Source organism: Phyllobates terribilis, unplaced genomic scaffold, assembly GCF_046119375.1.
Source record: "Phyllobates terribilis strain yellow unplaced genomic scaffold, ASM4611937v1 Scaffold_7__3_contigs__length_470593459, whole genome shotgun sequence".
NCBI classification, from domain to species: domain Eukaryota; kingdom Metazoa; phylum Chordata; class Amphibia; order Anura; family Dendrobatidae; genus Phyllobates; species Phyllobates terribilis.
The window spans coordinates 97,722,578-97,738,780 of record NW_027362767.1 but is presented as its reverse complement, the minus strand read 5'-3'; the positions used below and the strand labels follow the sequence as shown (position 1 = coordinate 97,738,780).

At 42.5% G+C, this 16,203-nt stretch overlaps 1 protein-coding gene across 11 annotated transcripts in view; it reads right to left on the bottom strand.

Annotated features, from left to right (window-relative positions):
* The window catches only part of MEIS2 (Meis homeobox 2), a 158,507-nt gene that overhangs the window by 105,739 nt on the left and 36,565 nt on the right, over positions 1–16,203 (bottom strand). For 5 of the 11 annotated variants that reach the window (XM_073639023.1, XM_073639024.1, XM_073639021.1 and 2 more), the window contains exon 8: positions 11,534–11,626. The exons of the other annotated variants lie outside the window; for them this stretch is intronic. In XM_073639023.1, the coding sequence (XP_073495124.1) occupies positions 11,534–11,626 (93 nt within the window). The remainder of the gene's footprint in view (positions 1–11,533; positions 11,627–16,203) is intronic. 11 annotated transcript variants of the gene reach the window in all.

The window sequence follows — 16,203 nt, the reverse complement described above, 5'->3', positions numbered from 1 at the left end:
TGATGGAGAGAACCTGCCTCGGACTACTCATGCAAGACACGTGGTCCCTGGACGGCTTTTTAAAGTATGTTCTCACTAATGTGTTTCAGAGTAAAACATACACGGCTACCATAATGTAGCCAAAATCTGATTCATGCTGCCCAAGGTTCCTACAGCATGGATCTGATGTCAGGTTCCCTTTAATGACAATACCTTGATATACAATGAAAATAATCAAATTTAGGATCTTAAAGAGCTCTAGAGAGGAGCAAAAGTGCATACCATAGGGTAGCACCGTTTAAAAAGAAGACCACTGAGGGGGTGGTGGCGCTCACCTGGTGGTGTTGTGTGATGGCACCTGTTTAAGCATGAATATCCTCTTCTGCTGCCCCATGGTTGGAGGAGATATCTTCCAGATGTATATTTATCAGAATGGAGATAATCATGTTAGGCAGGCTGTGCTGCGGGAAATGAGGAGTCTCGGAGCTTCAGATAAAGATTTTATTAGTACCAACGCATTTTGGTGCCGGACGGCTGCCTTTCTCAATGTCATTTGGTTTTCTGACCTTGAGAAAGGTGGCAGTTTGGATCGGAAACACGTTGGTGCGGCTCCGAAACGTGTTGGTGCTACTAAAAACCTTATCTGAAGCTCCAAGGCACTTCATTTCCCGCAGCGCAGCCCGCCTAACGTGATTCTCTCCATTCTGGTAAATTTAGGATCTTAACAGATGGACGAAAGACGCAACAATCAGATCTGTATATAATTGCGATATGGCAACCATCAAAACTTGCAGCTAACTAAACTTTCTGTGACATTTTCAGTGATGACTGTGGTAGGAAAAGTGACATAAGTCATCTTGAGTTGCACGGGACAAGTCACCATTTACTTTCTATCTTCCAGCCTAAAAGTTTGATTTAATGAAAGAGTGGAAAGAGTCGTAACATTCTAACCCACTTGCTTCATAAACCCACAAGTAATGCATTTTCCAAAGTGCAAATTAAACTTTTTTTTCTAAGAACCATACATCTTTCCGCTCTCCCTGTCCCATGAGAGAAGTAAGGATTAAATTCTGTGTTACTGTTCTGATGAAGACTATGGAGGATGGTGGTGTCTGGTTCAGATTAGAGACCAGATAACGGAAGAGCTTAGCTTTTTTTATTTTATTGTAACTAGTTTTCCATTTTTGTGTGGGACAGACAAAGCTGATGAATTCCACACAGAGTAACTGATAGAAAGGAAAAAGCAAGAAACCTGCCAGTCTGAGCAGAGTCTGAACACAACACCTTCTCTTTCAGAGTCTCACTTTGTTATAAGTTTGATTACTTCGAGCAGACAAAAGTTTAAATGCAAACTGTTCATTTTCCATTCCTTTTGCTAAATCTGACTTGCAGAATAAACTATTCAGCAGACTTCAAAATGCTCAGCAGATATAAATGCTGCTTGTTATGTTAAAAAAAAACGGAGCACATTAACTCCTACTTACAATCAGCAGCTTTCTCTCTCTTTGAGATCAGGAACACAATGTTATATGTATATTTCAAGGACCGACTCTATTCTCGTCTGACAGTTACATCACAATTGCCATTGCAAGTCAACAGCTAAAATAAACATATAGGTTGGAAATCTACAGCCCCCGTCTCTGGACTTAATTCCTCTCCTAATCAAACTTGACTTGGATCACGTCCAAACAGGATGAGTCACGTAGGACGCGGAGCATGGGTCGTTCTGCCCTCTACCTACTGTGAATATGAGGATAGTGACTGCATTTGGAAGTTGATGGCCATCAAGGGGTAACATTTCTCCTTGAGGAGAGAGACATGTCATGCCTTTCAGACGCCTCTCACCCAGCCAAACCAGATCTCACACTTTGTACTGATGAGGGGCAGTACCCCAGAACACAGTGTCTGCAAATTGAGATTCTGGTTTGGCTTTTATCCTATGTCATGTGACAAGGCTCGTTAAAGGGTCGATATTGACTTTTAGGATTCCTATTTCCAATAGGTGGCACTAGAGTTCTAGTCCTCTTCCTCTCTGAAGAGACAATTTGCATACGAAGTTGATGGGTGAAATTTTGACTACTTTGACTTTTCATGATGTCAGAGTAAAAACCAAAAGGACTTCCAACAACAAAATGTGAAACATGAAGCTGGAATGAGAGTGGTGTAACTGATTTAGGGTTGCAGACCCCTCTGGCTGTGGACCCTCAGTCACTGTCCCAATATACCAATCAAACCCTGGTTTTATTACATTTAACAGGAACCTGTCACGTTGCACATGCAGTCCGATCTGTGGACAGGATGATGTGGAGAAGGAGAAACTGAGCAGAATGTTCTTGGGAAAAGTTTCAGTATAACTTGTATTTTATTTATTTATATCCCTTGTGTTTGTATTTACAGGAGTCCACGGGGCAGTCCTATTACTGATTGACAGCTCTCTCCACATACACAGTCATAAAGAGAAGACTGTCAGTCACTGAATAGGACCGCCCACTGGACTCAAACAGACATACAAACAGCCATACATTTCAATCAATAAAATACAAGTTTTACAGAAACTTTTTCCATAATAATATCTATCAATCTGATCAGCTCCTCCTGCTCTATAGCATCCCGCCTGTAGATCGGATACCTTAATCAACGTGACAGGTTCCCTTTAAGGCTATGTGCCCACGATGCGGAAATGCTCCAGATTTTTTTCCTGAGCGTTTCTGCATCTCCCTGGCAGAAAAAACGCATGTGGATGGTACATGCGGATTGTACATGTGGATTGTACATGCGTTTTTCCTGCCAGGGACAAGCAGATGTGAAGCGTTCTTCACTTGCATTTCCACATGCGGGTTGACAAGCGCTTTCCAAGCAATTTTAGCATCACTTGGAAAGTGCTTGACAACTTGGTCACACTATATAAATCCATGCAAACAGCATATATTTATATAGTGTGACCCGAGAGAATGTTAAAAAAATAAATATCATACTTACCTTCTGATGGCCCCCGGTGTCTTTATTCGATGCTTCTCGGCTTGCCGGCAGCTCGCGGTACACTAAAGGACCTGCCGACGTCAGCGGTCACGTGACCCGTCACATGACTAAATGACGTCATGGCAGGTCCTTGAGTCCACCGCGATCTGCCGGCAAGCCAAGGCAAAGACACCGGGGGCCATCAGAAGGTAAGTATAATATTTATTTTTTATTTTATTCTTTTTTTACAGTTTTCTATGGTACCCAGGTCCGGAGGAGAGTCTCCTCTCCTCCAGACCTGGGTACCATCCGCACATTGAAACGCTTGGATTCCGCATGTACAGATGCAGTTATGCGGAATCCATGCGGTCCAATGTAAGTCAATGGCGGCGAAAACGCAGCGCTTCTGCAAAATAATTGGTTGTGCTGCGTTTTTTTCCGCAATGATAATCCGCAGCGGAAATTTCCGCAGCATGTGCAGAGCACATGCGGATTATCATTGGGGAACATGGCAGAACTTCTACCAAGCGTTTTTTAAGCGTTTCTGCAGCAGAATTGCCACTGCATAAACGCTTAAAAAACGCATCGTGGGCACACAGCCTAAGAGCTAATAATAATGTATTTTTTCTGCATAGTTAAAAGTCTAAAGAGACCCAGTCACAATGGACATGCAGTCCGATCTGCTATCTGTTATAGAACAAGATGAGCTGATACGATTACATCACTTGTACTTTTTTAATCTTGCTTTCTGTTCATTCTACACTTTTACATCTAGTGGGCAATCCTATCAGTAACTGACAACTATTTCTTTGTGCACATCTAGACAAGGAAACTGTCAATCACTGATAGGACCGCCCACCGGAATCCTTAGCCCAGAATAGGTTGGAATTAAAATTAGAAAAAGTTATATTGAATCTTTTCTCATAAAACTATATGTATATGTGTTCAACTTTTCCTGCTCTATAATATTCCTCCTGGATATTGGGCTACATTAAAGGCAGGTTGCTCTTCAAAGAGAATCTGCAATTTTTAAAAAAAAATATTTCATAAATCAACAATACACATGAAAATAAGCACCATTGCAATATATCTTATCAGAAAAATCAGCTTCTTTATCCTCCTGGATTGATATTTCATTCCCAATTCATGGGTAAAATGTATAAAATCTGTGATCAGTGAGGACAGACTTTCACATTGCTGAGATAGGAGATGATAGTTGCTGCTCATAAGATTCTATGGAGAGAAGAGGGAGGAGCTAGAGGCAGAAAAAGACATCCTGCTGCAAGTTCTGCTGAAATGACAGTAGCAGAGCTGCAGCAATTTAGAGTAGATCTCATAGCTGACAGCTCCTTTGCTGTTTGAGCATATTTAGCTTATTATGGACTATGAAATCTGTGATCAGTGAAGACAGACTTTCACAATGATGAGATTGGAGATGGCAGTTGCTCATAAAATTCTATGGAGAGAGGAGGAGCTAGAAGCAGACAAAGATATCCTGCTGCAAGTTCTCTTGAAATGACAGTAGTGGAGCTGCAGACATTTAGAGAAGATCTCATAGCTATTGGCTCCCCTTCTGTTTGAACACATTCTGCTTGTCCTGGACTTCTATGAAATTCTTGCTTCACAATTTGAACTCCATATGTATTCATCATGAGATATTGACAAAACCAAGCATTTAGTTGCACAACCAAATTCTAAGTGACGCCCTCATAACAGACCCCATATTGGATACAGCTTATCCCATAACAATGTTATTACCATTAAGACTTCAGAAGGCAAAATACAGTTCATTCTTTAATCCCATCAGTGGTACGTTACTATTTCCATCTAAAGGAGTCATAAGAAGATCTAAAAACAGAACTTTGTATGATTTGTTAAAATGATGTCTGCGCCACAAAATGATTTAAAAAGTACAGTCGATTTTTAGGGATCCACAATGACAGTTTCCTTTATTTTTAAGGTTCCCGGGACGGACAGACGGGCAGTCGAGGGGAGAGCACACTTGAGATCTCGGGTAATTGATTGTAACACAATCTACATGCATTAGACAGAGCTCAGTTGGGCAGTGATTTAGTGGTTAGGGGAGATGCTTTGAACATTAGCTGAGGCTGTAGGACCATGTCATTTCTAAAGTGACTGCAAAGCATGTCTCTATAGTGTTGTAAATTTCATTGGATTTTTGAAAGGCGCAGGATACATGGCATCACAGGGCAGGTGGTAAAGAGACCTTATTAATTAATATTTCATTAGGGCTCAGCTCGTACGGCCAGGGTCAATGTAGACTGTGTGCACCGCTTGACGTTGCAATAGCAAAAACAGTGGCTGGGAAGCAATTGCTTACTCTATGGTGACAAGAAACAAAAAAAAATTCAAATTTATTAATACTTATAAATAATAATATAAATGTCACCACATTTTATAATATAACGCTGCTTTTTGAAAAAACTATTAGTAAAACAATGACTATCATTGGATGAAAGAGATTAGAAGGTTTTTTTTTTCTTTTTCCGTGAACAGTGCCGATCTTGCCCTAGGGGTTTATTTTGGTATTGCAGCTCTAGTCCATCCAAAAATGTTACTCCAATACTTTTCTATAGAAAGGTCATCAATATCAGATATGTGAGGTAAGACACACAGCACCCCCATGGTCAGCTGTTCTTGGTGCCAGCGACTGCCAGATGTTAGCAGCTGGGGAGCAGAAGAGTGGTCTAGCTCCCTCAACCGTATAATGGTCGTGGCTGGGTACTGCACATTCACCCCTATTCAAATTAATAAGAGTGGATGTGCAGTACCTGGTTGTGGCCAATGTACAGTTGACGCAGCTGTATTGTTCTGCTCTGCAACTGCTAACATCCGGCACCGAGAATAGCGGATCGGTGGGGGTGCTGGATGTCGGAGCCGTTTTGACATTGATGACCAATCCTAAGGGAAGGTCGTCAAAAGAAAAGTAATAGAGTCAGGGGCAGACATACTATTGGTGCAACCTGTGCAGTCGCACAGGGGCCCAAGAATTAAGAGGGCTCATTTCTACTTCCAAAGCTGAACTTGTGCATTATGATGAGCTATTAGACAGCAAAGGGCCCATATATTGTTGTTCACAGAGGCCTCTTCTGTCTGGTCCCATCAGTGAATAGAGTAACCCTTTAAATGAACCAGAGCTGCACTACCAAAATAAACTCCTTGGACAAGAGCGGTGCTATTAATGAAAATAAAACAAAGATCTGATATTGATGACCTATACCATGGATGGCAAGAAGAAGAAACAAATCAATTTTGGAACAAATCAAGCCAGACATGTCACTCGAAGCAAAGATCACCAAGCTACGACTTGCCTACTTTGGTCACATCATACGAAGATAGGAATCACTGGAGAAGGACATCATGGTCAGAAGAATAGAAGGAACGAGGCGAAGAGGAATACCAGCAACCCGATGGCTTGATACTATCAAGATAACAGCAGAGAAGACTCTGGTGGACCTATCTAGGCTTGCACAAAATCGATCTTCCTACAGATCGTTCATCCATCAAGTCGCCATGGCTCGAGATCGAGCCGAAAGCCATTAAAGAAAAATAATACATTTGTAGAAGTAGTGGAACAACCCTTTAAGCAAATGAAGTTGCAATACTAAACAGCCCACAGCCAAAGGTGAAGCTGTTTCTGGAAAAAAATAACTTTTATATATTTTTATTTATTCCTTTTAAATCCTGTAGTGCTTCTTTGCTTTTAGAAGTTCTATATTACAAAAATTGAGAAGACTTTGCTTTCTGTATGACTTCTTTGCTCGGATTTGTTGACTAAATAGCCCCCAGTGTCAAGTAGACGAGAGACTGGTCAGAGATTCTTGTATAATAATGTCTGGCAAAAAGGAAGGTGTGGGCAGAGGTGGGGTGAAAGGTTAAGTCAGCAGGGACCTTAAAAAACAAGGCAGACAAGTTGGTGTTGCATTTGGAAGGAGACAGGAAGCTAAAGAAATCTTCAGAGACAAAGTTTTGGAGAACTCAAAAGATATTTCAGGGGGGACACAAGTGCTGCAATACTTTATAGGAATGGTCGAAGACCACCTTTCAAATCATTTAACTTGGAATTAAAGTAGACTTTTTTTGGGGGTATGAAAGATAAGACTGACCCTAAACTTTCACCTTCTATTCAAATCCAACATTTGTCTGCATTTTATGGTATAATGCTCTTATTTTACTTGTACAACATTGATATAATTTCTGACCAGATGGTTCATTTCATACATAAACTCAAAATTAGATTTCCCCAGTCATAAAAAACATTCATAGATACTGACAATATCTTTACAATCATTTTATTCTGGAATTAACATGACCTGACAGGTTCCAGATTACTGGATGGATTTTTGGGTAGTGTTTGAAAAAAAAAGTATAATAAAATTGAAATAAAAATAAAATAATATCTAAATATGCCAAAATGTAATCAATCGTTCAGCTCTTTCTGCCCAGTCGTTTCCTTACGGGCTGTCAGAATATCTAGGCTTTAAATGATTTTTAGAATTACTATGCCATATTTAAGTTATATATAAGATCTATAAATGTTGGGACGCTAAGTATTTAGAGTGGGCAGTTATAACATTAAGGGCTCATTCAGACCAGGGTGTTTTACGCATGTGCTGTCCACATGCAAGCCGGCCAATGTAAGTCAATGGGATAGTTCACCATTTTTGCATACGGACCGATAGTCTGGAAATAAAAGATCTCTACTCAGATCTCTTTTTTTTGGATCAGCTTCGCCCGTTAAACTCAATGGATGCCCTATAGACCTCATCCCCACGGCATCAGATTTTAGCTGATCCATTGCAATAATAACATAGGAATCTGTATTTGATCTAATAATATTTTTTTAATTGTTGATGTCTGAAAATTAACCCAGGGATGAAAAAAAACGGTTGAAAAATCGTCCTTTTTGTTCTGGATGAAAAATGTCCAATTTTTTTCATATGCGTGTCTGAACTTGGCCTTAAGGAAATTGGATAGCGACGTGACAGCTTACTAACGTTTCGAGAAGCAGCAGTTAATACTGTATAGCAAATTATTTAAGATGCTCATTATTACTCGCTAACAAATTGTTCTGGATGTTATTCCGGGATACAAGTGGCAGAGGACAGACAAGGGAACCCAGTCTATGAATTAGCCACGTCAGGCTCTATATCAAGTAACAGGAAGGGAACTGGTTGCCACATGAATGGTGCCTGGAAGAAGAGGGGTGATGACAGTCAAGCACAATGGAGCTGTTCCTGAAATCCCAAAATAGATTAACCCTTTCCTGCCCAGATGGTAGATAACATTACACGAGCGGTGAGTCCAGTTCTGCTTTCATAAATGGTCTATATATATTACAACCTTGTGCCATTAAAACAAATGACTAATCATATAGGTAAAAGTCGGATAGAAGTTTTTATATTTCAGGTTAAGGGTAATTATGAATAAGGACTACATCTGATGAGGAAGAAGAAGGTATGGAGAGATTCTGCAGGGGATAAGGCAGCGTAATATCACAGGCTAAAGCCTCCCGCTGGGATCAAGCAATAAGTGCTGAGGACACCACACAAATCAATAGCCGACCAGTCCGGCGAGAGAGCCAATACATGAACTGTAATAAACTCTACTCCCAGGGGCAGAGAGGCTTTTCTATGGGACCCACTGACCTGACACTACAGCAGATTCACGCAGGGTTCCAGCTGTGTAATGGGATCAGGAGGTTGTGCGGGGTCACGGGCAGATCACCGCTAATGTGCATGCTACGTGCTATTAATACATATAAATAATATACAGTATTCCTCTGCCCTTATGTCTATACAGAAGACTGGAAATTGCCAGCCTCTATTACACCAAGGACAGACACGTACAAGGTCAGGGTAAAATCTAACCGCTTTTCTGTCACCCATTAATGGGAAAGTTCTACCTATACCTATATTACCAAGCTCGAGGATCATGCGGCAATGCTGTATACTGGTGACATGTTCACCACCACTATGGATAACTATATATATCAATAAAGGGAATATGCCGCCTTGTGCAAGCAGTCTGATCTGTGGACAGTGCAGTGTAGAGAAGGAGAAGCTGAGCTGAATGATGTATAGGTTTGTGGGAAAAGATTCAGGATTACGGCAGGTGCAGATGAGCGTACTTGCTGTCCGAGTGCCATCCAGCAAAACGTCGTACGCACTCGGACCAATGTTATTCTATGGGGTCGGGCATGCGTCAGATTTTATCCTTGGACAGAGTCAGTCTAAGGAAAAAATTGCTGCATGTCTGAGTTTGATCTGATATTCGGATCGCACTTGGCCATACAAGTCAATGAGTATGTGGGAAATATTGGACTGCACTCGGATGAGATCTGAGTGCAGTCCAATTTCCACAATGGAAAAGATGGAGACATTTTTTCCTCCATCTTCTCCTTATCCATGAGAATCGAATCACACTCTGATCAAACTCAGATCAGAGTGTGAATAGCATAATTAGCCACCAGATTCTCAGAGAATCTACAGCCATCTGCACCTGCCCTAACTTCCATTTTATCCATTGAAATCCCTGGCGTTTGTCTGCATATGAGTCCAGTGGGCGGTCCTATTAGTGATCGACAGCTATCTCTGCACGCACCGTCATACAGGGAAGACTGTCAATCACTAAACAGAACCGCCCACTGGACTGGTATGCAGACAAACAACATTTTCAGGTCCCCTATTCTATAACATCCTGCTTGAAGATCAGAGACCATATTCAACATGTCAGGATCCCTTTACACCCAGCCAGTTGTCACTTGACTTAGAATAATGACTTTAGTGGTGATCATAGGACCAGATTAAAATCCATCACAGAAGATGTGACGGAACGTGTAACCCATCGGGACACTGCTTATTCACGTCATGAACGCTAGATGTGATTTTTATCCTGAACCATGATTCTTTATAAGCACAATGTCTGGGCCAATCCCTCTTCCTATTTACTGCTCATTTCCCACTTTTCCATTTACCGAGTGCCATCTGACTTCAAGAATGTTCAATGACTAACGTCTGCCACCCATATCCTTCCTATCCTGCCACCCATATCCCATTCTGTACTGGTGGCTGCACGACTGTCCATTATCTGCATTATTTCATAGGATGTTAGTATCTGCAGTCACATATAGAGCAAGACCACCATTCCTAGGTGGCCACAGTACGAGCAGAAGAAAAAGACCATTACTATCTCACCACTAGTATTACTGACTCAATCCATGGAGAGTATGTTCTTAGGTTTGGGAAACAAAATGGGTTAAAAAGCGACTTTGCCTGGACTTGCGTTTGTGAGAGAATCCATTACAAATATCACTTTAGTGTTCATGACCTCCTGCCATCTAATTACTCGTCTCACAATAACTTGCTTTTAAGAATGCCTCTACCTCTTCATCTAATGCTTGGAGCCCCAAGGCAACCATTTAATTACTAGGCGTTGCTATATACATTACTGAAGGGGCTGGGGACGATTCTATGAAGGGGCGTATATATCAATTGAAAAACTGTCCTTCATATCCTCAGAAACATATCGTCATACAGAATAAGAACTTTCTCTTTTATAGGACAGGACAAGTAACCCTACATCATCTACTGGTCTTGGGAGTCACCAGTGCAACCTTGAGACCAGGTAGACCCATACATGACCCAAGGAACCCTCCGTCATCTATTGGTCTTGGGAGCCACCGATGTAACCTATAGGCCAGGTAGACCGATATATGACCCAAGGGATTCTACATCATATACTGGTCTTGGGAGTCACCAGTGCAACCTTGAGGCCAGGTAGACCCATACATGACTCAAGGAACCCCACGTCATCTACTGGTCTTGGGAGCCACCAGTGCAACCTATATTCCAGGTAGACCCACACATGACCGAAGGAACCCTATGTCAATCACTGGTCTTCTGAGTCACCAGTGCAACCTTGAGACCAGGTAGACCCACACATGACCCAAGGAACCCTACGTCAACTACTGGTCTTGGGAGACACCAGTGCAACCTATAGGCCAGGTAGACCCATATATGACCCAAGGGATTCTACATCATCTACTGGTCTTGGGAGTCACCAGTGCAACCTTGAGGCCAGGTAGACCCATACATGACTCAAGGAACCCCACGTCATCTACTGGTCTTGGGAGCCACCGGTGCAACCTATAGGCTTGGTAGACCCACACATGACCGAAGGAACCCTACGTCAATCACTGGTCTTGTGAGTCACCAGTGCAACCTTGAGGTCAGGTAGACCCACACATGACCCAAGGAACCCTACGTCAACTACTGGTCTTGGGAGACACCAATGCAACCTATAGGCCAGGTAGACCCATACATGACCCAGGAAACGAGAACAGAAAATACCTATAACTATAAAAATACAAAGCTATGAAAATACCTATAGCTATAAAATCTAAATGTGAAATTTCCAACAAAATCATATGTTACTGACGCAATGCTAGCAATACCGTCATGTTCCCCTATATAGGGGAGCTCGTAACGAAATCTCACGGTCGCTTTCAGAGCTAGGTACTAGATATACACACATGCACATCAACTGATTTATCTGCTGATGATTGTTTTATCACCTGCTGGATCCAAGCCAGACATGTCTGTAGGGAGGTTTGATAGCTGAGGGACAGAGACCAGTGTGAAGCAGCCATAGGAGCAATCCCGTAAATCTAGGAGCCCAAGCAGAGAGTGATACATCTGAAAACACTGTGCATTAACCATACTCCCAGCCCAACCCATGAACTCTCACTCTGCATGAATAATTTACCCTCTCTTATGCTAATGGGATCATGAAAGTCTCCCTCTGTCTTTAATGCATCTATTCTCAGCTTTTAGTAACAGACCCCACCCGGGGAAAGGATCACAGAGTCCGCTCTGGTAGAACGAGCAGCACCAAGGGAGTATCAGTGATTATGTACATGGAACCGCATGAAAACAAGCTGCGTGGTAGTGGGTGCCTGAAGCTACCTCTCAGCTGAGGAGAGAGGAGCAGATATTAGGAGCACATGCAGACCCCCACAGTACAGTCATGTCTTATCTGGGCACTGGCTGCTCTGGGAATTGGAATATCTGACATGGAAGTGATGCAAGAAAATTCCTAAGAAACTGCCTCTTCCTTCTCCCGAGAAGCAGGGTGATATGTATTATGTAGAGAATATAGGAAGAACATTAAAGGGGAACATGTAGTTCCATAATGACAATGAAAAGAATTTAGGGAATCTGTCAGTAGGATCTACCCTCCTAAGCCATCTATATGGGCATGTAGGTCATAGGAAGCTGAATAAAATGATACCTTGATATCTCCGATCAGATGTTTTATTTCAGAGATATCCACGTTTTTCATAGTATGTAAATGAGCTGTTAAGATCTATGGGCCGGACATAGATCTCCCTGAGAATCTGCCTCTAGAGCTTATTATAAATGTTATCAGTGAGAGACATGTAATGACTGACAGACTGCTCTCCTGATCTACATGTCTCACACTGGTAAAATGTAGAGACATGTAGATTCTCAGGGAGATCTATGTTCCACCCATAGATCTTAACAGCTCATTTACATACTAAGAAAACTTGGATTTCTCTGGAATAAGACATCAGATCGCAGATGTTAAGGTGTCATTTTATTCCGCTTCTTTTGACCTACATGCTCATATAGACAAATTAGGAGGGTAGATCCTACTGATAGATTCCCACTAAGATTATTAAACTTTCTCCCAGATTTCTCAGGTTGGTTCCAAATATTACAAAAATGTCAAATTATTATATATTTAGCATTATGTTACTTTTTTGGATCTTTACAGGCAATATAGGGTGAATTTTACATTGTCCATAAATATTTTGATGTAAGGACAAATATTATCAGAAGGATAAAATTCAACTTCATTTATGTTTTACCCAATATCAGATCTGGGCGAACAATGAACTTCAGAGTCTCATGGATGTAAGATAGATGGCAAATCCTGTCCAAATTGGTGGGTTCTTCTAGCTACAATTTACAGGTGTATATAGGGCTGAAGTTCTCATTAAACTCTCTGGGGCCATATAAAAAAAAAATATTATATAAATAATATAATGAAAAATCGGTCTTTGTTGTGTTAATTGGCAAACGCCGTTCTATTTTAAAAAAAATGTTTTCTAAGGATCGATGTGCCCTTAGAAGCATTTCTGGGCTCTGAGACTCATATGAGGATTTCTATCTATTTAATTTGCAGTCGTTATAATAAAATATTCACAATTCATTCCCAATGAACAGTTAAATGGAATAAAACAACAAGACGAAGAAAAACAACACAAGTATGAAAAAATAAAATCAATAGAATTGTGGACAGTAAGACAATGTTCGTATATGAAAAGTCCGTTTTTCTTCATCCAGTCCCGTGAATATAGAAATATCAGCTCTACAATAGGATTTCACTCGGCCCGCCTATTCTCCTGTTATCTGCCGGCCATTTTCAGGGTCAATGGGCGCTTTATTTTTAATTCCATTAGTCGACTCCCCTCCACCCGACTCACAACTTTTACAAACAAAACAAAAAGGAAAATGAGCCATTAAGAGGGAAATATCATGTTGAAATCTCATGTCGGCTGATGACTATTCCTCGCCAGGCCGCATCCTTTGCATTCAGAGGAATTTAATAATCTGAAGTGATGAAAACGGCTTGTGGAAGTGTTGTGAGCAGGAACGCGGCTCTCCTGACCTGTGTCCATGGAGCTCCGAACTTAGTGCAAAAATCACTAGGCCAAAAACAGCTGGCTGACAAAGCCGTGAAGCAGCAGGGAATGCGGCTGCTTTATTGTTTATCTTTTGTTTATGAGGCTACATTCAAGTTTAATTATACCTTTAAATTAAGGTCTAACAGGCGTCAAGAGAATTCTTCTTCCACAAAGAAAAAAAAAAGGGCTGAGAGAAAAAGGATCTGTGTTTTCACAACACTGTGGTTTCCAAGTAACTTAACATATAGAATTAGAGAATGTTTCGCTCGCGGGATCTGCACTTATCTGTCCAAAGTAAATGAAACGAAATAATTCACCCATCAATATATTGTTTTTTATGATGCCCAAATATATAACGGACAGGTTATTTCCATGGGAAGACATTTTAATAAAGGTAGAGGTATATGGTGCCGCCATTTGTAAATCCTCTGTGACTCGGAGAGACACTTTGTGAGAGCAGTCCTACTTTGGATACACTTTCTGAGAGTGGTCCTACTTTGGATACACTTTGTGAGAGCGGTCCTACTTTGGTTACACTTTGTGAGAGTGGTCCTACTTTGGATACACTTTGTCAGAATGGTCCTACTTTGGATACACTTTGTGAGAGCGGTCCTACTTTGGTTACACTTTGTGAGAGTGGTCCTACTTTGGTAGACTCGAGCCATGTTTGTATAAGGGCTCATACAGATGAGCAGATAAATCGGACCTGTGCTATCGGATGTTTAATTGGACGAATGTTATTCAGAAGTGCTGCTCAGATGAACGATTTTTTTTTCCCCTTCGTGAGAAAGAAATCACAACGTGCATTACTTTCATCCGAGTCTGGGATGAGACTCGCTCATTGAAGTTTATGGGTGTGAGAAAAAAACTGATCCCACACAGAACACCCAAGTGGCATCTAATTCTTACTGTTAGATTTCTATTATAAACCTAGGACACTGTATGTGATCATGTACATGTCTTAAAGTAAATGTATGAAAACGGATCGCACACTGATAGCACATGGATGTAAAAAAAGGAACGCACACGGATAGCACATGGACTTAAGATTGGATCGCGCACGGACATAAAAATGGATCGCATACAGATAGCACATGGACGTAAAAATGGATCTCACATGGATAGAACATGGATGTGAACAACGGATTGCACACGTATAGCACATGGACGTAAACAATGGATCACACACGGATAGCACATGGATGTAAACAACAGATCGCACACGGATAGCACATGGACGTAAACAACGGATCGCACATGGATAGTGTGGCGCCCCTGAGTGTTCGACCGCCACAGGGATGTTGCACTTCTCTAATGGAGTGTAGTGTTCCTCCTCTGAGGTAAGAACAGTGTGATGGTCAGGACCCAACCTCCACATCCAACACCACATTTCTCCACCAGAGGGGGCTAGAATGCACTAGGTGCTGCCCTCCTGGTTACAGGGAGACTGGGGAACCAAGAGTTAGGGGAACCATTTAGTGGGTGAGGGTGGAGGACTCACATTTTAGTGACACTGTAAAATTCATATTTAATAAAAAGCCATCTTGGTTCTTGGTCCTTGTTAGTCAAGTTTATTGGCTGTCATCAACTGTGATCTCCCACCCTGAGCGTGGATCCTGTGTGGACCTGCAGCGGATGGAGGCACAGCCCTCGTACCCCGGCCTTGGGACGAGAGGCAGGTTGCTGACAAGGAATGTCTCAACCCGGTCAAGGACCACGACCAAGAAGGCCCGGAGCTTAAGAGTGTAGCTCCACCGCAAATGGATCCCAGGGAGGATGCAGATGGAGCGGTATACGCCACCTGTCCTCGCTACCTGATATATTCAGAGGAAGTCCGGCTGCGAGAGGGGTACCGGCCCCCGACACCCGACCTTGCTACTCCATGTCCTGGTCGGGAAAGCCCGGTAGGCCCTGAGGATCCCACCGGGTATCGGAAGGAGCGGAGCTGCCACCCGTGCCCTTTTTCTGAGAGGAGTTCAGAGGGAGACCCAGCCTATCTACACACACGAACAGGAAATGATACGGCCTGTAGTTCAGGAAAACTCTGGTGCGGGGTCCTGATCGAATACTGGACTTACTCGGAGGTTGTCGGACCCCCGTTCCTGGTGACCGCAGAACTCCGCGGGGAGCAGGGAGTCGCCTTCCTTCTGCCATCTCTTATGTGAGTAAAGCCTTGGAAGTTCACCCCTATGGCCTCCGGACTCTTTACTCTGCGTCACACTGCACTGTGCAGACTTTCTGGACTACTACCCCCGTCTTCCTGTCTCTCTGCCCTGAGGCCTTACTCCGCCTGTGGGGAGTAGTAACAACGATGGCCGCCATACCACCATGCCTCAGCGGATTGCAGTGGCGCTGGTGGCCTTCACCAGGTACCACAGGTGGCGTAGTCGTAATCAGCCACTCAACCCGGATAAGCCCGTACCATCCTTTTAATTGTGACGGCCCTGGGCACGGAGCTTGTCCGGGCCACGGCTGCACCCCCATCTCTCCAACGTAGGACCCGACTCCGAGTCCCCATCTCCCAGGGTAAAAAG